At 37.7% G+C, this 23450-nt stretch overlaps 1 protein-coding gene across 2 annotated transcripts in view; it reads right to left on the bottom strand.

Moving 5' to 3' along the window:
- Positions 1 to 23450, bottom strand: part of TENM2 (teneurin transmembrane protein 2) — a 923830-nt gene that overhangs the window by 12154 nt on the left and 888226 nt on the right. For both annotated transcript variants that reach the window (XM_035013873.1, XM_035013878.1), the window contains 2 exons: positions 3584 to 3880; positions 548 to 2162 (listed from right to left, as the gene is read on the bottom strand). In XM_035013873.1, coding sequence (XP_034869764.1) covers positions 548 to 2162; positions 3584 to 3880 — 1912 coding nt within the window. The remainder of the gene's footprint in view (positions 1 to 547; positions 2163 to 3583; positions 3881 to 23450) is intronic.

Genomic DNA, 23450 nt, shown 5'->3' with positions numbered 1-23450 from the left:
TCATCTCATATCTATGCTAACTCAATGCTTCATTTGTAATGATAACGGTAATAGCATGAGCAGATACTCTTTTGTGAGCATCCACTGTCTAAGTGCTAGGCACTAAACTTTATCTGTATAAGTTCATTACTTCTCACGATTACTTTGTGGGATGGTTTTATTAGTACCTTTTCACAGAGAAGGAAGCTACACCTCAGAGAGTTTAGAAACCTAGTCCAAAGTCTTTGGCTTATAAGTAGAAGAGAGAATCTGACACCAGAGTCCCATTATTTCCCCCTTCATAAGGCTGCATTCCTCTCTTGGGGTAGGAAGTGCTCTTATAAAAGTTATTTCAACTAAATGGGCTTAGAACATCTTCAAACAGATCTGAAGACTGCTCTGTACTGCTGTCACTCGACTGTTCTAGATACTGTACAGACCAGAATTTATAGGTCTCCAGGATTCCCCTATCATCAGAAGTAAGACCTTCTTTCGAAGTTCCCGACAGTCTACCAGGACAACCACCCCACAGGGAGCCACTGCCCAACTGAGATGGTAGAGTCCTCACCTGTCACGTAGTTCTTCAAATCCAGCTCATTGCTGAGAGGATTGTTGCTCTTGAACATATACAGGTTAAAGGGGGCTGGCTCCTTGCCCACATTTTTCCACATGGTGTAGTCTGGAGAGGTCCATCGTCCTGCCAGCACATCATAATCACGCTGAGTGAAGTGGACCAGTTTAGTCAGGGGATCATAGAGTCCACCATGGAAGCCAATGACCATCTGGAAGTCAGGGTTGGAGTCATAATAAATCTCCCCATAGGCTGTGTACTGCAGTTGTTTGATCATGAGACCGTTGATGCTGAACACAGCCAGAGGAGTGCCTGTGTTATCTGAGGCAACATAGTACTCCTCCCCACTGCTGCTCTCCATGGCAAAGAGGTGACCTTGGAGGTCATAGTAGAGTGAGGTGATCTCTGAGTTAGAATGATTATAGACATGGGTGATGCGGGTCGGGTTGTGGAGGTCAGAGTAGAAATATTGCAGGTGGTGGCCCAGGTTGGTCTTGTAGGAAGCCCGCCGCCCCACACCATCGTAGCGGTACTGGACACTCCACCCACTGGCCTTGTTGTAGGCTCTTGTTAGGAGGCCCTTGGAGTTATACTCAAAGATGTCAGCCCCTCGCTGGCACAGATAGCCATCATCGTCAATTTTGTACTGCACATCTCCGAGTCTGGTTATCCGATCCCGGAGATCATAGCGCAAGGGCATAAGGCGTACACTGTTTCCCGGGTTCAGCAAGTGGAGGTTCCCATTGAGGTCATAGCTGTAGCGCCAGGTTGGGCGGTCATTGACAGCCACACTCTGGAGCTGCCCATCCCCATCATAGTCATAGGTGTACTTAGTGGTGTTAGCATAAGGCCCCAGTTTTAGCTCCCTCTTAATCACCCTTCCCATACTGTCATATTGCACTGTCATCCAGTACATGAGGGACCGAAACATCTCATACTGGACTTCCTTGATCCTCCCGTGGGTGTCAAAGTGTTTGCTGAGGGTCATTACCGCGGTGGTGATGATCTGGTTTATATCATAATAGATGACTCCGAACTTGCCAAAATGCTCCACCTTGCCAGAAATCTCATCATAGCGGTAGAGATCAACAGGAAGGGGAGTCTCACTTATGACGGGCTTGATGCTTGCAATCCGGAAGCTGTTGTCATGATAGGTGTAGTCAAACCTGGCATTGACCATGCCTTCCTCAGAGAACCTGTAGATCTGCTTGTCCACTAGTGGGCCAATCTTCCGGTACCTGATCGTGCAGGAGAAACCCCCACTTTGGAGACTGACCATTTTTAAAACGCCGGTGGTCTCATCATATCCGAAAGTGACAGCAGTACTGTCATAGACTATCTCTGATAACTTGGAGAGTTTCCCATACTTGTAGAATACCTGGCGCCCGGTGCCCAAAAAGGACGTCTTGAGGATGCGGCCATCATCACTGTAGTCAAAAATGACTGAAGCATTGCTTTCAGGGGGATTATAAATGTTGCGGATGTAGCCAATGGAGGTATGGGTGGACATGCTGTGCCGGGCAACACTGGGCATGGTGACGGCGTGGAGACGGTCGGAGGAGTCATACTCAAATATGTACTGACGCTGACTCTGAAGCAGGAGGACCATAGACTGGAGGAAGGAAAGGGGGAAGGAACGCATGAGTTGGCTCTTTAAGACCAAGCACTCAAATGGACAGAATCTACTCCATTTCCCAAAATGGCGATTCAAAAGCCATGAAGGATGGGGAAGTTTAGACGGGAGATTATGAGTAGATTGATTTCACTGGACATGCTAATTCTTATGGATTATGGTGGCTACCTGGACCAGTGCTTCCCGAACTTTACTGTGCATGTGAAATACCCAGGGATCTTGTTAAAAGTCAGATTCTGATTTAGTAGTTTGGTGGAGGATGAGGGATGAGGGGGGAGGTGGCCTGAGAATCTGCTTTTGTAACAAGCTTCCAGGTGATCCTGATGTTGCTTAGACCATACTTTGAGTAGAAAGGGCTGGAAGGACATTGAGTTTACTTCTAGGGCTCAATAACAAGAAATCCTAAGGTTGTTTAGAAATGACTGCCACCGGCGCCGCAGGGGACACCCAATACTATGTGTTGGCCACCCCTGATTACATCTAAAGAGAAAGCATATCTTCCATTTAGAAACTACTAAAAAGATTAAATAACCCAGAATCATCGATTGGCCTCAAATGGCCTCAAACTTGAGGCAAGTGGGAGATTCTTGCTTCCTCTGGTCAACCATTCTAGTATTTTATGGCATAATGAGAACAGGATTCAGGGATGACCAAAGGGAAGCAGTCCCACTCTTATGGAGGTCACTGCTCTGTCTGCAAGTGACTGCTGTAATGGACAGGCAAGAAAGGAAGAAATAGAAATGGAACCTGTGTTGAGGGGAGAGGCCCAAGCTGAGCAAGCCCCTATCTAATGACTTAGAGGACCAGGACAGCCTTCAAAAGTCTTGACTTGTGCCCCAAAAGGACTTCTTTTTACTTCTGCTCCAACCTGACCCTTTCTGACATGGAGACCTGAATCTGACACTTTTAGACATAGGGAATTATGTAGAGAGAATCCATTGGCTGTTTCAGCTTATAGGCCACATAGGAGGATGTTGCTCTGTGTGCTTGAGTTTTAGGCAAAATTCCCTACCCGGATGACTTAATTTCGGGGAAGGCAGAAATGAATCATTGCATTTCCAAATCATAAATAATGACTAGCCGTGATGCCAGTGGGATGATTCTGTCTGCTTCAACAGCATTTTTTCTTTTAAATAAAATCAGACAATCCATTCTTTTTGCCATTACCAAGTGTCTAGCACTTTTTTTTTTTCCTTTTAATGGTAATAGTGATGAGCTATGAATAACATTTTCCCTCAGATTTTCCTCCCTCCCAGTGAGGATGGGAGCATGAGGGGAGACCTTGTAGAGTCAAAGTAAAGATGTTAAATGTCTTATGGCAAAGCATATCAGGTCATCTTAAGAAGAGAAGTGTGAATAAGGGAAAGCCCCAGCTGAGTGGGGACAGCACGTTCACCTACTTTGTCAAGGTAGGAGTAGCTCCACACTTTCCCATCAGCGAACATGCGGGACACGATTCGGCCTTGCTTGTCAATGTCTGTCCTCTCACTCATGGCCCCACGCTGAAGGCCAGCCAAGCGCCCATTGAAGAAGTATGAGACGTTGACTGCTGCCAGCCCACTGCTGGGGAGCCAGAGGAACGGGCGGCCCACCTGGTCATAAATGATCCTCAGGGTGAACTTCCGGTGATCATCATAGATCTTTTCTGTCCGAATATTCCGGTCATAGTCAATGGACAAGAGATTTCTTCCATGGACCTGGGAAAACACAATGGGCTTGGTTTGAGAGACATCACCTGGGCATGTTAGCTTCTGTGGAGGATATGGCTGACATGGCCAGGGAACAAGTGTTCACAGGAGGAAGAACTAACCTTTAAGTTATTTAGAGTAGTGTTTTCTAAACTTCTTTATGTCATGGTACACAAAGAAAATGGTAATATTTGTAGGGTGCACTAAGATACAAAAATGAGGCTGCTTATGGTCACAGATGACTAATCTGGTCATGGCTGCTGTGAGTAGTTATGTAGACCATACACTGCACAATTATAAGGAGTATCATCCTGTTGTAGAAAGTATGAATAGTGAAAATTGTGCACTGTATAAGTTAGCCATACAAATAGCCCTGGACACTGGGGTTCTGACTGCCCTGCCTGGCCACCTTGGAGGGCAAGATAATTTGTATATTTGCACACTTTGAACCGTTTTTGAGCACATTACCAGCTGAGTAGCTAATGATCTTTAAGAGTAGGTGCCAAGATTTCTTCTGAAGCCTCAAGTAAAGGTACCTAGGAGGGTGGGGGGGATGACTTAGAAATCCATATTTTGCAAAGATCTGGGAATAGGAAGGCTTATTGCTATGTGAACTTCTTTACTTCTATCTAGAGAAAATTCTTGCCACTGTCAAGGATGCAAGACATCAGTGGGGAGACCTCAACAGGGCTGGGGAATTCCAACAAAGGAACTGATTTACTTAGATTTGAAAGGAATAGTGGAACACACCTAGACATAATTTAATATTTATTTAGAAGCTGATCTGATCAGAGAAGAGAGCCTGTCTCAGAAGGCAGATCTGGGTGACTAGACTCTGGTTAGGGGCAAAGGAGAGGGATTCTTGAGATTCAGCTAGTCCTGAGTGGATGGCTGGAAGTGAATAAAATGAGGCCGACTGAGCCCAGGCTCTTTCAACATAATTGACTGCAAATCCAGATGTCCCTGGGGTGACCACTGAAGGCAAGGGAAGATGTAAACAGGCAGAAGAAAGAGAAGTGAGAGATGTCTGGTACCTCCTTAACTTACCTAATAATTCAATAGCACCTAATAATAACAGTGATGATGGTGATGGTAGTGGTGGTGGTAATAACTTTAACACATGCTGGGGTTATTGTACATAGGCATTGTGTTAGGCAATTTGCATCTCTTGTCTGAGTTGGTGCTCACAAGGACCACTTGACAAATAAGGAAACTGAGCCCAAAGCAGAGAGGTCGCATACTTGCTCAAGGTCACATAACAATGAAGTGGTAGGGTTGGACTGGAACTTAGGTCTTCACACTTGAACCACTTTTAACCACTTAGACATTTAACTGGCTGTACTGATTCCTGTATTATATATGCATTGAGTGCCCTGACTTGTCAAATGATGAAGAAACTGTAAAGCATTGCCACAGCCCCTGAGGGCTCCATATTATAGCTTGATGGGGAGACATAGAATAATTCTAACACCACAGACATCTGTATTCTAGGGAGCAGCATTGTACCCAGGTAAAGAACTACATTTCATAGCTTCCTCAGAAGTGGATGGCTAACATGATGTAAGTGGTAGTTGTCAGCTGGGTCTCCTGGGAACCTTAAAGGAAACTGACTCTGCTGAGAAATAGGCACCCATTTGTTCTTCCCACTTTCCTCCTTTTCCTGGGTGGAAGGTGGCTATGATCCCTGGAGCTCCAGCATTCACCTTGTAAGTATGGGGTGACTTTGAGGTTGGAAGGATGATGGCTCATCCAGAGAAAGTCTAGATCCCTGTTGACTTACATATCTTCTAATGGTCATCCATACCAGCCATGAATGGCTTACCTCTAGACTCCTTTTAGGTCATAACAAATAAGGACATATCTTATTTAAGCCATTGTTATTTCTAATCTCTGTTACTAGCAGTTGAAACTAATCTAAACCGATATAAGCCCCTCATGCTTTGACAGGTACTGTCCTAGGTACATTACATAACTTATCCCAGTTTAATTCTCACAACACGTAGAAATTATTTTATACATGGGCAGTTGAGCTCAGAGGTGGTCACAAATCAAGACAAGTGGTGGAAGCTGGATTTGAACCCAGGACTACTTGATTCCTCAAACTATTGCCATTTCCATGGAGTCATCTCAGAGAGAAGGGGATAAAACTCTTGAGATAGAACATTTCTGAAAGAAAATGCATCAAAGCATGGAGATAGGAATAAAGGCGTTGGGTTCTTGGGATTACAGGGCACCCAACTCCAAATGGAAGATTTATGTAATCAAACAGGCAGCCATAGGTAAGAACAGTCAAGAAAGTAAAGGGGGAGTGGTAGGATTTTTAAAAAACAGGTCCAGGGATGCCTGGGTGGCTCCGTTGGTTAAGCGTCTGCCTTCGGCTCAGGTCATGATCCCAGAGTCCTGGGATTGAGTCCTGCATCGGTCTCTTTCCTCAGCAGGAAGCCTGCTTCTCCCACTGCCTGCCGCTCCCCCTGCTTGTGCTCTCTCTCTCTCTCTGACAAATAAATAAAATCTTTTAAAAAAAACAGGTCCAAAAGTTAATGCTGTCAGAATTATTGAGGCTCTTGATCCCCAATTAGAGTCACCATATTCAAAGCAAACCACAAGCTGGGGTCAGAATGATCACTTCCTCTGGAAACAGAAGTTTGGCTATGTGGGGTTGCTTCATTTGGGACAAGTGCAGAAGGCCAGCAAGATTCTTAATCCTGCGAGTTTGAAAATTTCAGTTCAAGACCTTGCCAACATTTTATTAGGCAGAATGAATAATGTGGCAATAACGAGGAAGGATTTTCAGGGTTTCTTGAGCCAGCTGCTGGTTATCATGCTTATGTATTTCCCATCTCCTTGGTCATCCTTCTATCCTTCCCTTTCCTTACTAATTTCTCTTTTTGCTTCTCTTTGCTAATATCATACAGCTCCCTGTGCATTTATTATTTATTGAACATTAAATCTCTGCTCGTGTCAGGTTTGGTGCCTGCTCTGGAATGCAGGAATGAACAACACCAATGTGTCTTGAGAATTTATGATGGGCTTAGTGTGTTCTCAGAGCTACCCTTGTTTTATCTTATTTAATCCTCACAACACTCCCAGGCAAGCACTATGATCCCCACTCTACACACAAGGTACAGATAGGTTTAAGTGCCCTGTTCAGGCTTAAACAAATAATAAGTGGTAGAGCCAGGATCCCAGTCCAGAACTCAGTGTCTTCACCTCTAGGCTGTACCACCTCTCTGACCAGCTGCTCTCCATCAGGCATGTGATTCTAAACCACCTGGGATGCTCTCTCAAAGCACTCCACAGCTGCTGATCAGCCCCCTAGGGAATAGGGGCTAGGAGATTCTGATGTATATTCTTGGTTAAAATACAGTTGGAGTGATATAAATCCCTATCTTCAGTTACCTGAGAGAGGCTAACAGGCAAATCATATATATATATAACCATAATATAATCATGTGTGTATCTGCATATATATATATATATATATGAATATATACCGTAACATGTAACCATGGGAAAGAACATGGAAATCATATATAAGCATGACCATCATTGTAACAATTATATTAGTATGTGAGGGTGCTAGGATTGCAGAAGGAACCGAACAATGGGCAAAACCAGAAGAGGGGTCCCTAACTTCTGACTGCCAACATTTGGGTTTATTGCTATTATGTAGAGTTGATAAGGCCTCTGACCCCTGGCCTGGGTGCACCAATCATAAAGAAGTAGTAAGTGCTAAATGTTAGCCATTGATAATTTAAGGTGGGATTTTATTCCCCAATTTACTACGCCCTTGGGAAAGGGATATTGTTACAGCATTGGTTCAAATTAGCTTCCTCCCCCTAACTTTATTGAGATATAGTTGATACACATCACTGTATACATTTAAATTATACAGCATAATAAACTTATGGGTATAATGAAATGAAATCCCTAATAAGTTTAGTTAATACCTGTCATCTCATATAATGTTTTTTTTTCTTTTAAAAATTTTTTTCGCTTTGTGATGAGAACTCTTAGGATTTTATTCTCTTAACAACTTTTCTATATACCATACAGCAGTGTCAACTACAGTCACCATGCTGTATATTACATCCCTAGTACTTTGTTATCTTATAACTGGAAATCTGTACCTTTTGACTACTTTCCTCCAATTCCCTTTCCACCTACCCTCCACCTCTGGTAACTACAAATCTGATCTCTTTCTCTGTGAGTTTTCATTTGTATTTATTTTTTTAAGAGTCCACATATAAATGAGATCATACAGTATTTGTCTTTCTGTGACTTATATCACTTAGCATAATGTCATCCATGTTGTTGCAAATGGCAGGATTTTCTCATATTTTTTGGCTGAATCATATTCCATTGTAAATATATAAACAGCTTTTTTATCCCTTCACTTGTTGATGAACACACAGGTTGTTTCCATGTCTTGGCTATTGTAAATAATGCAGCAATGGGCATGGGAATACAGATAGATCTTTGATACACTGTTTTTATTTCTTTTGGATATATTCCCAGAAGTAGAATTGCTAGATTATATATTATCTATTTTTAAAATTTTGAGGATCCTCCACACTGTTTTTCATAGCACCTGCACCAATTTACTGTCCTACCAACAGTGCCCAAGAGTTCCATTTTCTTCACATCCTTGTCAGCATGTACTCTTTGTCTTTTGATGACCACCCTCACAGGGATGCAGTGTTACTGTGGCTTTGATTTGCAATGCCCTCACAATTAGTGATGTTGAGCATCTCCTCATGTATCTTTTGGTTGTTCATCTATCTTCTATGGGAAAATGTCTGGGTCCTTTGTCCATTTTTATTATGTATGTATGTATTCATTCATTCATTCATTCATTCAGGTAATCTCTATGCCCCACAGTTGTATGAGTTTATTTTTTTGAAAAAGATATTTATTTATTTATTTATTTATTTATTTATTTATTTGAGAGAGAGAGAGAGAGAGAGCGAGCAAGCGAGCACCAGTGAGAGAGAACACAAGCAAGGCAGAGGGAGAAGCAGGCTCTCCACTGAGCAGGGAGCCTGATGTGGGGCTGCATCCTAGGAGCATCATGATCTGAGCGGAAGGCAGCTGCTTAACCAACTGAGCCACCCTGGCGCCCCTATGAGTTGTTTTTTTTTTTAAATGTATTTTGGATATTAACCCCTTATCATATATATAACTTGCAAATATTTTTTCCCATTCTGTAGGTTGTCTTTTCACTTTGTTAGTTGTTTCTTTTGCTGTGTGGAAGCTTTTTGGTTTGTTTTATCCCATTATTTTGATTTTGTTGCTTGTGCTTTAGGTGTCATACAAAAAAATCATTGCCAAGACCTATGTCAAAGAGATTTTTTCCTGTTTTCTTCTAGGAATTTTATAGTTTTAGTCTTATATTTAAGTCTTCAATCCATTTTGAGTTAATCTTTGTGAGTGGTGTAAGATATGGGGCCACTTTCATTCTTTTACATGTGAATATTCAATTTTCCCATCACCATTTATTGAAGAGACTGTCTTTTCTCCATTGGATATTCTTGGCTCCCTTGCCAAATATTAGTTGGCTGTATATCCTTGGGTTTATTTCTCGGCTCTCAATTCTGTTCCATTGGTCTATTTGTCTGTTTTTATACCACTACCAGACTGTTTTAATGACCATAGTTTTATAGTATAACTTGAATTCAGGAAGTATGATGCCTCTTGCTTTTCTTTCTCAGGATTACTTTAGCTATTCAGGGTCTTTTGTGGTTTGACATAAATTTTAGGATTTTTTTCCAACTTTTATAAAAAGTGCCTTCAAAATCTTGATAAAGATTGCATTGGACCTAAACATGGCTTTTGGGGGGCACTTGGGTGGCTCAGTCAGTTAAGTATCTGACTTCTGCTGAGGTCATGATCTCAAGGTCCTGGGGTTGAGCCCTGTTGGGGTCCCTGCTCAGTGGGTAATCTGCTTGTCCCTCTCCCTCTGCCCCTCCCCCCACTTGTGCTCACTCACACTCTCTCTCTAAAATAAATAAAATCTTAAAAACCCAAACCCCACATCTTTTGGTACTACTGACATTTTTTTCAATATTAACTCTTCTAATCCATAAACACAGGATACCTTTCTATTTATTTGTGTCTTCTTTGATTTCTTTCATCAATGTCTTACAGTTTTCAAAGGAAATCTTTCACTTCCTGAGTTAAAATTTATTCCTAAATATTTTATTGTTTGTGATGCTATTGTAAATGGGGCATTTATTTTAAGAAAATTCAGTGTAAGTGTATAGACATGCTACAGATTTTTGTATGTTAATTTTTCATCTTGCAACTTTATTGAATTAATTGATTAAATCTCATAGTTTTTTTGGTGGAACCTTTAGGATTTTCTCTATATAAAATCATGTCATCTGCAAATAAAGACCATCAGACTTCTTCCTAAGTCTGATGCCTTTTATTTATTTTTCTTGCCTGATTGTTGTGTCTAGGACCTTTAGTACCATGTTAAATAGGAGTAGTAAGAGTGAACATCCTTGTCTTGATAGTAGAGAAAAAACTTTTAATCTTTCTCCATTGAGTATGACATCAGCTGTGGGCTTGTCATAAGTGGCTTTTATTATATTGAGGTACATTCCTTCTATACCCTCTTTGTTGAGTTTTTTTTTTTTAAATCACGAATGGATATTTACTTTTGTCAAATGTTTTCCTGCATCTATTGAGATGATCATATGATTTAAAAAATTCTGTTAATGTGATGTATTACATTGCTTGATTTGTGTATGTTAAACTATCTTTGCATCCCTGAAATACATCCCACTTGATCCTGGTGAATGATCCTTTTAATATGCTTGCTGCTGAATTCAATTTATTAGTATTTTATTGAGAATTTTTACATCTGTATTCATCAGGGATACTGGCCTATAGTTTTCTTATTTTTTTCCTGGTTTTGGTATCTGGTTCACTTAGAGTAATGCTGGCCTCATAAAATGTGTTTGGGAGTGTTCCCTCCTCTTTGATTTTTTGGAGAGTTTGAGAAGGATTTGTGTTAATTCTTTTTTAAATGTTTGGTAAAATTCATTAGTGAAGGCTTTGGGTCTGATCTTTTCTTCTTTGGGAGATTTTTGATTACTGACTCAGTCTCCTATTATCCATTTCTCAAAAAAAAAAAAAAGAATTTATCCATTTCTCTAGGTTGTCCAGTTGGTTTGCACATAATTGTTCATAGTAGCTTTTCATGAGCCTCTGTATTTCTGTAGTATCAGTTATAATGTCTCCTTTTTCATTTATAATTTTGTTGATTTGGATCTTCTATTTTCCTTGATTGATCTAGTTCAAGGTTTGTCAATTTAAAAAAATCATTTCAAAGAACCAATTCTTAGTTTGGTTAATCCTTTCTATTGTTTGCCTATTGTCTATTTATTTCTGCTCTTCATTATTTCCTTCCTTCTAGTAACTTTGGGCTCAGGATGTCCTTTTTCTAGTCCTTAAGGTATAGAGTTAGGTTTCATATTTGGGGTATTTCCTCCTTCTCTCTTTTTTTTTAAAATGTTCTATTTATTTATTCATGAGAGTCAGAGAGAGAGAGAGAGAGAGAGAGAGAGAGAGGCAGAAGCAGAGGGAGAAGCAGCCTCCCCACCGAGCAGGGAGCCCGATGCGGGGCCCCATCCCAGGACCCCGGGATCACGACCCGAGCCGAAGGCAGACGCCTAACCATCTGAGCCACTCAGGCGCCCCTATTTCTTGCTTCTTTTTAAACTTTTTTTTTTTTTTACTTTTTGTCTCTTTTAGCCTATTTTTCCTACCTCTAATCACCTGCCTCTGGCAACACCAATCCATTCTCTGTAATATGAGCTTTTTTTCTAGATTCCACATATACGAGAGATCATATGGTATTTGTCTTTCTCTGACTTATTTCACCTAGTATAATGCTCTTGAGGTCCATTCATGTGTTTGCAAACAGCAAGATTTCATTCTTTTTTATCACCAAATAATATTGCATTGTATATAAATACCACGTTTACTTGACCCATTCATCCATCAGTGGACACTTTGGTTGTTTCCATATCTTGGCTATTGTAAATAGTAATCCAATATATGGGGGAACATATACTGGCTCTCCAAGGTAGCTGTCCTTCCAATATATGTCCAATCCAATATATGGGGAAACATATCTCTTTTCAAGTTAGTGTTTTTGTTTTTGTTTTTGTTTTTCAGCTAAATAGCCAAAAGTGGAATTGCTGGGTCATATAGTAAAGTTCTATTTTTAATTTTTCTGAGGAACTTCCACACTGTTTTCCATAGTGGCTGCACCAATTTACATTCCCACCAACAGCGCACAAGGGTTCCCTTTTATCTACATCCTTGCCAATACTTAATATTTTTGTCTTTTTGATAATAGTCAATTTGACAGCTGTGAGGTGATATCTCATTGGTTCCAGTAGCCCTTCCCTGATGATTAGTGATGTTGAGCATCTTTTCAAGCATCCTTGGCCTTCTTGTATGTCTCTTTTGGGAAAATATCTATTTGAGTCCTCTGCCCATTTTTAAATCAGCTTATTTGCTTTTTGATATTAAGTTATATAAACTCTTTACATATTTTGGATATTAATCCTTTATCAAATGTCTGATTTGCAAATATGTTCTCCCATTTAGTAGGTTGCCTTTTCATTTTGTTGATGGTTTCCTTTGCTGTACAAAAATTTTTATTTTGGGGGTACCTTGACTGGCTCAGTTGGTAGAGCATGTGATTCTCAATCTTGGGGTGGTGGTTTGAGCCCCACATTGGGTGTAGAGATTATTAAAAAAATTAAAATCTTAAAAATAAGATTTTTATTTTGGTGTAGTCCCAATAGTTTATTTTTGCCTTTGTTTCCCTTGCCTGAGGAGACATATCCATGAATATGTTGCTAAGGCTGATGTCTAAGAGATTACTGCCTATGTTTTCTTTGAGGAGTTTTAAGATTTGGAGTCTTAGTCCACTTTGAATCTTTAATCCATTTTGACTTTTTTATATATGATATAAGATAGTGATGTAGTTTCATTCTTTTGCATGTAGCTGTCCAGTTTCCCCAGCACCATTTATTGAAGAGAGGGTCTTTTCCACGTTTATATTCTTGCCTCCTTTGTTGTAGATTAATTGATCATATATGTGTGGGTTTTTCTCTAAGCTTTCTATTCTATTCTATTGACCTATGTGTCTGCTTTTGTGCCAGTACCATACTGTTTTGATTACCTGAGCCTTGTAGTATATCTTGAAATCAAGGAGTGTGATACATCCAGCTTTGTTCTCCCTCAAGATTGTTTTGTTTTTTCAAGGTCTTTTGTGGTTCCATACAGATTTTAGGATTCTTTGCTCTAGTTCTGTGAAAAATGTCATTGGTAGCTTGATTGGGATTGCATTGAATCTGTCGATTTCATTGTGTAGTATGGACATATTTAACAATATTAATCCTTCCAATCCATGAGTACAGAATATCTTTTCATTTATGTGTGTCATTTTCAATTTTTCATCAATCTTACAGTTTTCAGAGTACAGGTTTTTCACCTCCTTGGTTAAATTGTTTTCCTAGATATTTTGTTTTTTTCTTAAAATGACTGAAGTTTATTTCTTATTCAGGCTAAGTCCAGGAGACTCTCCAAGGTAGCTGTCCTTCCAGGATGCTTTTAATATTATGGCACTTTTATGTTGATACAAACTTCCCTGACATCTGTTTCACTTCATTTTAAAAATTTATTTATTTTTAATTTTTATTATTGAAGTAAAGTTGACATATAATATTAGTTTAGGTGTACAACATAGTGATTCAACAATTCTAAACATTACCCAATGCTCATCATGATAAATGTAGTCACCATCTGTTACCATACAATGTTATTACAATATTATTGACTATATTCCATACGCTATACTTTTCATCTCCATGACTTACTTTATAAATGGAAATTTGTACCTTTTAATCCCCTTCATCTGTTTTGCTCTGAACCCCCACCCCTCCCATCTGGCAACCACCAGTTTGATCTCTATTTATGAATCTGTTTCTGCTTGGTTGTTTGGTTTTTTTGATTCCACATACAAGTGAAATTTTGTGGTATTTGTCCTTATGTGTATGCCTTATTTCACTTAGCATAATGCCCTCTAGATCCATCCATGTTGTTGCAAATGGCAAGATCTCATTCTTTTTTATGGTCCAGTATATACATACATATATACACACACACATATCTATATTCCATTATATATATATATATTCTTTATCACATCTTCTTTATCCATTCATCTATTAATAGACAGTTGGGTTGCTTCCATATCTTGGCTATTATAAATAATGCTGCAATAAATATAGGGGCACATGTATCTTCTTGAATTAGTGTTTCTGTTTTCTTGGGCTAAATATCCAGTAGTGGAGTTACCGGATCATATGGTATTATTTTTAAAATTTTGAGGAACCACCATACTGTTTTGCACAGTGGTTGCACCAATTTTCATTCCCACCAACAGTGCCCAAGAATTCCCTTTTCTCCACATCCTTGCCAACACTTGCTATTTCTTAGCTTTTTGATACAAGTTATTCTGACTGGTGATATCTCATTTTGGTTTTGATTTGCGTTTCTCTTATTATTAGTAATGTCAAGCATCCTTTCATGTGTCTGTTGGCCATCTGTATGTCTTCTTTAGAAAAATGTCATTTTAAGTCCTCTGCCCATTTTTAAATGGAATTATTTGGGGTTTTTTTGGAGTTGAATTGTATAAGTTCTTTATATATTTTGGATATTAACCCCTTAGTGGACGTATCATTAGCAAATATCTTCTCTTATTCAGTATGTTGCCTTTTTGCTTTGTTGATAGTTTCCTTTGCTGTGCAAAATATTTGATTTTGGTGTGGTCCCAGTAGTTTATTTTTGCTTTTGTTTCCCTTGTCTAAGGAGACCTATCCATACATATGATGCTAAGGCTCTTGTCCAAAAGATTACTGCCTATGTTTTCTTTTAGGAGTTTTATAGTTTCAGGTCTCACATGTAGGTCTTTCATTCCTTTTGAGTTTCTTTTTGTGTCTGTGTAAGAAAGTGATCTAATTTCCTTATTTTGTATGCAGCTGTCCAGTTTTCCCAACACCATTTATTGAAGAGACTGTCTTTTCCTTATTGTATATTATTGCCTCCTCTGTCATAGATTAATGGACTATATAAATGCAGGTTTATTTCTGGGCTCTCTATCCTGTTCCATTGATCTATGTGTGTATTTTTGTGTCAATACCATACTGTTTTGATCACTATAGGTTTGTATTATAGCTTGAAATCAGGGAGGTGTGAAACCTCCAGGTTTGTTCTTCTTCCTCAAGGTTGCTTTGGCTATTTGGGGTCTTGTGGTTCCACACCTAATTTTAGGATTGTTCTATTTCTGTGAAAAATGCTATTGGTATTTTGATAGGGATTGTTTTGAATCTATGGATTTCATTAGGTAGTGTGGACATTTTAATAGTTCTTCCAATCCATGAGCATGGTATATCTTTATATTTGGGTCATCTCCAGTTTCTTACATCAGTGTTTTACAGTTTTCAGAGTATAGGTCTTTCACTTCCTTGGTTAAATTTATTCCTAGATATTTTAGTCTTTTTGATGCAATTGTAAATGGGATTATTTTCTTAATTTCTCTCTGATACCTTGTTATTAGTGTATAGAAATGCAACTGGTTTCTCTGTGTTAATTTTGTATCCTGTGACTTTATTGAATTCATTTTTTCTAATAGTTTTTTGGTGGAGTTTTTAGGTTTTTCTATGTATAGGATCATGACATCAGCATATAGTGACTGTTTTACCTCTTTCTTTCCAGTTTGGATTTTCTTTCTTTCTGTTGCCTAACAGCTCTGGCTTGGACTTCCAATACTATTTTGAATAAAAGTGGCAAAAGTTAGCAGCCTTGTTTTGTTCCTCATCTTAGAAGAAAAATGGCTTTTCACCATTGAGTGTGATGTTAGCTGTGGGTTTGTTATAGATGACCTTTATTATATGGAGGTACATTCCTTCTATACCTATTTTGTTGAGAATTTCTGTCATAAATGGATGTTGAATTTTATTAAAATTCTTTTTCTGAATCTATTGAGATGATCATTTTTATCCTTCATGTTGTTAATGTGGCATATCACATTGCTTGATTTGCATATTTTTAACCATCCTTGCATCCCTGGAATAAATTCTACCTGATTGTGATTTATGATCCTTTTAATGTATTGTGGTTTATGATCCTTTTAATGTATTGTTGAATTTAGTTTGGTGATATTTTGTTGAGGCATTTTGCATCTATGTTAATCAGAAGTATTTTTTTTCTTTTTTTTAACCAGCACAATTCATCTTTAATAGTTATTTTCACAACAGGACCCAGGCCTTTCACTATTCTTTGTGGGATAGGAACCACTTAAACAAAATTATTTGCACAAAATTTCTTTGGAGGTCAGACTACCATTTCATGCTTCTTTGGCCAATGTCTTTGGCCAAGATGCCCTGAAGAAGTGAGCAGAAGCAGAATGCACTATGATCCCTGAATGTCCATTAGAGCCTGAACATGACTTCCTATTGCAAGGAAGCCACAGTCCTTTGTGTAATAAACAGAGTTGGCTGCATCCCAGAATCCTTCGGTCAAGGATTCCTAACTGTGTGCTGTCTGAACTCCCATTCCTTGGAAAAAACTTTTTAAAAATTTGTATTTATTATTTATTTATTTTTTACTTTTTTAACTTAAAAATCTTTTTATTAACACATAATGTATTATTTGTTTCAGGGGTACAGGTCTGTGATTCATCAGTCTTACACAATTCACAGCGCTCACCATAGCACATACTTTAGGTGTCTTTTTTCTGGTTTTGGTATCAAGGTAACATTGGCCTTATAAATTGAGTTTGGAAGAACTCCTTCCTTTTCAATTTTTTGGACTGGTTTTGGAAGGATAGGTACTAACTCTTCTTTAAATGTTTGGTGAATTCACCTTTAAAATTGTCTGGTCCTGGACTTTTGTTTTTGTTTTATTTTAAATTATGGATTCAATTTCATCACTTGTAATCTGTCTATTCAGATTTTCTATTTGTCCATGGTTCAGTCTTGGAAGGATGTGTGTTTCTAGGAATTTATCCATTTCTTCTAGGTTGTCCAATTTGTTAGTGTATAACTGTTAACAGTAATGTCTTACTATTCTTTGCATTTCTGTGGTGTCAGTTGTAACTTTTCTTTCATTTCCTTTTTTATTTGGGCCTTCTTTTTTTCTTAATGAGGTTGGCTAAAGGTTTATTGATTTTTTTTATCTTTTCAAAGAACTGTATCTTAGTTTCATTGATATTTTGTTATTTTTTAAGTTTATATTTCATTCCGCTCTGATCTTTATTATTTTCTTCCTTCATTACCTTTGGGTTTCTTTTGTTTATTCTCTGGTTCTTTTAGGTTTAAAATTAAATTATTTATTTGGAATTTTTCTTGTTTCTTGAGGTAGGCCGATATTGTTATGAATTTCTCTCTTAGGACTATGTTTCTTGCTGAATGTCATGGATTTTGGGAAATTGTGTTTCCATTTTTATTTGTCTCAAGGTATTTTTAATTTCCTTTTTTTCACTGACCCACTGGTTGTGTAATAACATGTTTAGTTTCCATGTGTTTGTGTTTTTCCCGTTTTATTCTTGTAAATGATTTCTAGTTTCATACCACTGTGGTTGGAAAATATACTTGATATGATTTCAATCTTTTTGAATGCATTGAGAATCGTTTTGTGGCCCAACATGTGATCTATCTTGGAGAATATTCCATGTCCACTTGAAAAATAATGTGTATTCTGTATTTTTTGGATGAAATATTCTATATATATCTATTAAGTCCATCTGGCCTAATGTGTCATTTAAGACCAATATTTCCTTATTACTTTTCTGTCTGGATAATCTATCCATTGATGTAAGTGGGGTATTAAAGTTCCCTACTATTACTGTATTACTGCCAATTTCTCCTTTTATGTCTATTAATTTTTGCTTTACATATTTAGGTGCTCCTATTTTGGCTATATAAATATTTATGGATATTAAATCCTTGGATTGTCCCCTGTATCATTACATCATGCCTTTTTTTTTTTTTTTTTGTCTTTTGTTACAGTCTTTGTTTTAAAGTCTATTTTGTCTGATAGGAGTATTGCTATACCAGTTTTCTTTTTGTTTCCATCTATACAGAGTATCTTTTTCCAGCCCTTCACTTTCAGTCTGTATTTGTCTTTAGGTCTGAAGTTAGTCTCTTGTAGGCAGCATATAGATGGGTATTGGTTTTTTTTTTTTTTTTTAAATCCATTCGGCCACCTGTGTATTTTAATTGGAACTTTTAGTCCATTTATATTTAAAGTAACTATCAATAAGTATTTACTTATTACCATTTTGTTAATTGTTGTTTTTGTAGTTCTTCCTCTCTTGGTCTCTTCCTTTGTGGCTTGATGGTTTTCTTTAGTGTTATATTTGGGTTCCTTTATTTTTTTTGCTAAAAGTGTTTTTTGGTTTGTGGTTACCATGAGGTTTACATACATATATAGCATATTTAAACATATGCATAGCATATTTACACACATATGTCTATTTTAAGCTGATAGTTGTTTAAGTCTGAACACATTTTAAAAGCACATTTTTATGCCTTCTCCCACATTTTATATTTTGATGTCTTATTTTACATATTTTACTTTTGTGTATCCCTTAACTACTTAATAATACTTTTGTCTCTTAACCTTCATACTGACTTTTTAAGTAGCTGATTTACTGCCTTTACTATATATTTGTCTTTACTAGTGAGATCTTTTTCTTTCATGTTTTTTCTTATTTCCTGTTATGGTCTTTTCTTTTTGGCTTAAAGAAGACCCTTTAACATTTATTATAAGGCTGGTTTAGTGGTGATGAACTTTATAAGCTTTTGCTTTGCTGGAAACACTTTATCTCTCCTTCAGTTCTGAATGATAACCTTGCCAGGTAGAGTATTCTTGCTTGCAAGTTTTTCCCTTTCAGCACTTTAAATATATCCTATCACTTTGTTCTGGCCTGCAAAGTTTCTGCTGACAAATTTTTCTTTAGCTGCCTTTAAGGTTTTCTCTTTAACTTTTGCCATTTTAATTATACTATGTCTTGGTGTGGATCTCTTTGGGTTCATCTTGTTTGGAACTTTATATTCTTCTTGGGCCTGGATGTCTGTTTTTTTTTTCCCCCAGGTTAGGGAAGTTTTCAGCCATTATTTCCTCAAATAAATTTTCTGCCCCTTTCTCCCTTTTCTTTCTGGGACCCCTATGTAAATATCTGTATGCTTGATGTTGTCCTAGAGGTCCTTTAAATTATTCTCATTTTTAAAAATTCTTTTTTCTGTTTGCTTTTCTGGGTGTCTTTCAGGTTGCTGATCTGTTCTATATTATCTAATCTGCTGTCGATACCCTTTAGTGTATTTTTCAGTTCAGTTATTTCATTCTCCAGCTTGTGACTTCTGTTTGGTACTTCCTTACATTTTCTATCTCTTGGTTGAAATTCTCACTGTATTCCTCCATTTTTATTCTGAGTTTAGTGAGCATCTTTATGACCATTACTTTGAACTCTTTATCAAGTAAATTATTTCTTTTTCACTAGGTCTCCCCCCACCCCCCACCGCACCCTAGAGGTTTTATCTTGTTCTTTTTTTAAATTTAAATTTAATTAGCCAACAATTCTTGTTCTTTTTTTAAAAAAACATAGTACTCTGTCTCCTCATTTTGTTTGACTTTGTGTGTTTCTTTTTATGAATTAGGTGGAACAGCCATCTGTCCTAATCTTGAAAGAGTAGCCTTATGAAGAAACATCCACTGCATAAACTATGTGTGCCTGGCAGGATGGCTGGAGCTAGAGTGGGTGCAGATCAGGAGGTCCTGGGGTGCTCTGTGCCAGGGCTATCCTGCTAGGACAGTTGAGCTGAAGCAGGCATGGGCTGGGTGGGGGGTCTCAGCGTGCTTGGTTCTGGAGCTGCCCAAGTAGGATGACTGTTGTTGGAGTGGGAGTTGGCATGGGCCAGGGGGTCCCACAGTGTGCTGCATCAGTGTACAGGTCTTTCACCACCTTGATTAAATTTATTCCTAATGATTTAATTTATTTTATTATTTTTTAAGATTTTATTTATTTGACAGAGAGAGACACAGTGAGAGAGGGAACACAAGTAGGGGGAGTGGGAGAGGGAGAAGCAGGCTCTCCGCTGAGCAGGGAGTCCCGGACCCTGGGATCACGACCTGAGCCAAAGGCAGACGCTTAATGACTGAGCCACCCAGGCACCCTTATTCCTAAGGATTTTAATCTTTCTTTCTTTCTTTCTTTCTTTCTTTCTTTCTTTCTTTCTTTCTTTCTTTCTTTCTTTCTTTCTTTCTTTCTCTCTCTCTCTCTCTCTCTCTCTCTTCCTTCCTTCCTTCCTTCCTTCCATTCATTTATTTATTTATTTGAGAGAGAGAGAGATTGAGAGAATGAGTGGGAAGAGGGGCAGAGGGAGAAGCAGACTCCCTGTAGAACAGGGAGCCTGATGCAGGACTAAACCCCAGGACCCTGGGATCATGACCTGAGCCGAAGGCAGATGCTTAACTGACTGAGCCACCCAGGTGCCCCTCTTTAAGGTTTTCTATATATAATTTTATGTCATCTGCAGATAGCAGCAGTTTTACTTCTTTTTCAATTTGGACACCATTTATTTATTTATTCTTTCTTTCTTTTTTTTCTTTCTCTTCCTTCCTCCCTTCCTCCCTTTCTTTCTCTCTTTTCTTCTTTCTTTCTTTCTCTCTCTCTTTCTTCCTTCTCTTTCTTTCTTCCTCTCTTTCTCTCTTTCTTTCTTGCCTAACTACTCTGGCTAGGGTTTCCAATACTATGTTGATTAAGAGAGGTGAGAATGGGCATCTTCGTCTTATTCCTGATCTTGGAGGAAGAGTTTTCAGCTTTTCACCACTGAGTTTGGGGTTAACTGTGGGTTTTTCATAAATGGCCTTTATTGTGTTGAAGAATGTTCCCTATATACCTGCTTGGTTGAGAGTTCTTATCATAAATGTTGAATTTTGTTAAATGCTTTTCTGCGTCTATTGAGATAATCATATGATTTTTATCCCTAATTTTGTTAATATAATGTATTACAATGACTGATTTCAATATGTCAAAACATCTTTGTATCTCTGGAAAAAATAAACCCACTTACTCATGGTGTATGACCTTTTAATGTATTGTTGAATTTGGTTTGCTAATATTTTGCTGAGAATGTTTACATCTATGTTCATCAGGGATATTGCCTGTAATTTTCTTTTCTTGTGGTGTCCTCATCTGGTCTGGTCTGGGTATCAGGGTAATGCTGGCCTCATAAAAGGAGTTTGGAAGAGTTTGTTCCTCTTCCATTTTTGGAAGAGTTTTAGAAGGATTGGTATTAATTCTTTGAATATTTGGTAGAATTCACCAATGAAGCTGGAATTTGTTTGTTGGGACTCTTTTGATTACTGATTGAATCTCCATAGTAGCAGTCTGTCTGCTCATATTTTCTATTTTTTCATGATACAGTTTTGGTAGGTTGCATGTTTCTAGAAATTTATCCATTTCGTCCAGGTTGTCCAATTTATTGGTGTATAATTGTTCACAGTATTATCCTTGTATTTCTTTTTTTAAAAGATTTTATTTATTTGAGAGTGAGCGAGCACAGCAGGGGGAGGGGCAGAGGAAGAAGGAGACTCCCCAGTGAACAGGGAGCCTGATGTGTGGCTCAATCCCAGGATCCTGGGATCATGACCTGAGCTGAAGGCAGATGCTTAACCCACTGAGTCACTCAGGAGCCCCATGACCCTTGTATTTCTGTTGAATCAGTTGTAATATCTCCTCTTTGAGTTCTAATCTTATTTGAGTCCTCTTTTTTTCTTGGCAAATCTAACTAAAGGCTTATAATTTTGTTTTTTTCAAATAATCAGCTTTTACTTTCATTGATCTTTTCTACATTCTTTTTAGTCTGTATTTCATTGCTTTCTTTTTTTTTTGTATTTCACTTGTTTCTGCTCTAATCTTTATTTCCTTTCTTCTGACTTTTGGATTCATTTGTTCTTTTTCTCATTCCCTGAGTTGTAAAGTTAGGTTTCTTACATGACGCTTTTCTTGTTTCCTGAGATAAATGTTTATTGCTATGACCTCCTCCATTGAAACTGCTTCTGCACTTTTAAGTTTTGGTATATTTTGTTTCCATATTCATTTCACACAAGATACTTTCTACTTCTCTTTTGATTTCTTCTTTGATTTGTTCATTGTTCAGAAATCTCCATGTATTTGTGAATTTTTCAGTTTTATTCCAGTTATTGATTTCTGGTTTTATACCATTGTGGTTGGAGGAGATGCCTGCTATGATTTCAATCTTGAATTTTCTTTTTTAATAAAATTTAAAAAAAGAATTTATTTATTTGAGAGAGAGAGAGCACAAGTGGGGATAGGGGCAGAAGGAGAGGGAGAAGCAGACTCCCCAGCTGAGCAGGGAGCCTGATGCAGGGCTTGATCCCAGGACCCTCAGATCATGATGAGAGCCAAAGTCAGATGCTTAATGGACTGAGGACTCAGGTGCCCCAATCTTGACTTTTCTAAGACCTGTTTTGTGGCCCAATGTATGGTCTATAAAAAAAAAATGTTCCATGTGCACTTGAGAAGAATATGTATTCTGCTTTTGTTGGATAGAAGGTTCTATATATGTCTGTTAGGTCTGTTTGGTAATAGTGTTGTTCAAATCTGCTCTTTTCTTTTTGCTTCTCTGTCTGGATGATTGTTGAGAGTGGGGTATTAGGGTCCCCAGCTATTATTGTATTGCTGTTTATTTCTTCTTTTAGTTCTGTTAGTTTTTCTTTTATATATTTAGGTGTTCCAGTGTTGGGTAAATATTTATAATTGTTAAATCTTCTTGCTGGATTGACTCCTTTATTACTATATAATGATCTACTTTGTCTCTTTTTACCATTTTTAAAGTCTATTTTGTCTGATAGAAGTATAGGTATTTCTCTGTTGTTGTTATTGCCAAATGCTTGAAATCTTTTTTCCATCTCCTCAATCTTAATGTGTATGTGTCTTTAAGCCTAAAATGAGTCTTCTGTAGGCAGGATATTACTGAATTTTGTTTTTTTATCCATTCTGCCATTCTATGACTTTTCATCGGAGAATTTGATGTGTTTATGCTTAAAGTAATTATTTATAGGACTTGCCATTTAAAATACTGTTTTCTAGCTATTTGTAGAGCCATTGTTTCTTATACTGCTTTTTTGTTTGTTTTTAAATGTCTTTTGGTATCAGTATGCTTAGACTTCTTTAATATGTTCTTATGTGGTTACCATGAGGTTTACATAAATTATCTTCAAAGTATTATACTGTATTTTAAACTGATACCAACTTAATTTTAATAGAATTCCTAGACTTTACACTTCTCCTCTTTCTCACATTTCAGGTTATTGATATTATAGTTTTCATATTTTATATTATGTAACTAATAATAGATTATTGTCGTTATTGGTATTTTTACTACATATGTTTTTTAACTTTTAGAGTTGTGAATTCCATACCACCATTAACATATTATAGAATCTAACATTGACTACATATTTA

The sequence above is a fragment of the Mirounga leonina genome, unplaced genomic scaffold (genome assembly GCF_011800145.1).
Source record: "Mirounga leonina isolate KUSES-001 unplaced genomic scaffold, KU_Mleo_1.0 Mir_104, whole genome shotgun sequence".
Taxonomy (NCBI): Eukaryota; Metazoa; Chordata; class Mammalia; order Carnivora; family Phocidae; genus Mirounga; species Mirounga leonina.
The sequence above is the reverse complement of the archived record's forward strand: the minus strand, read 5'-3'. Positions and strand labels throughout refer to the sequence as shown.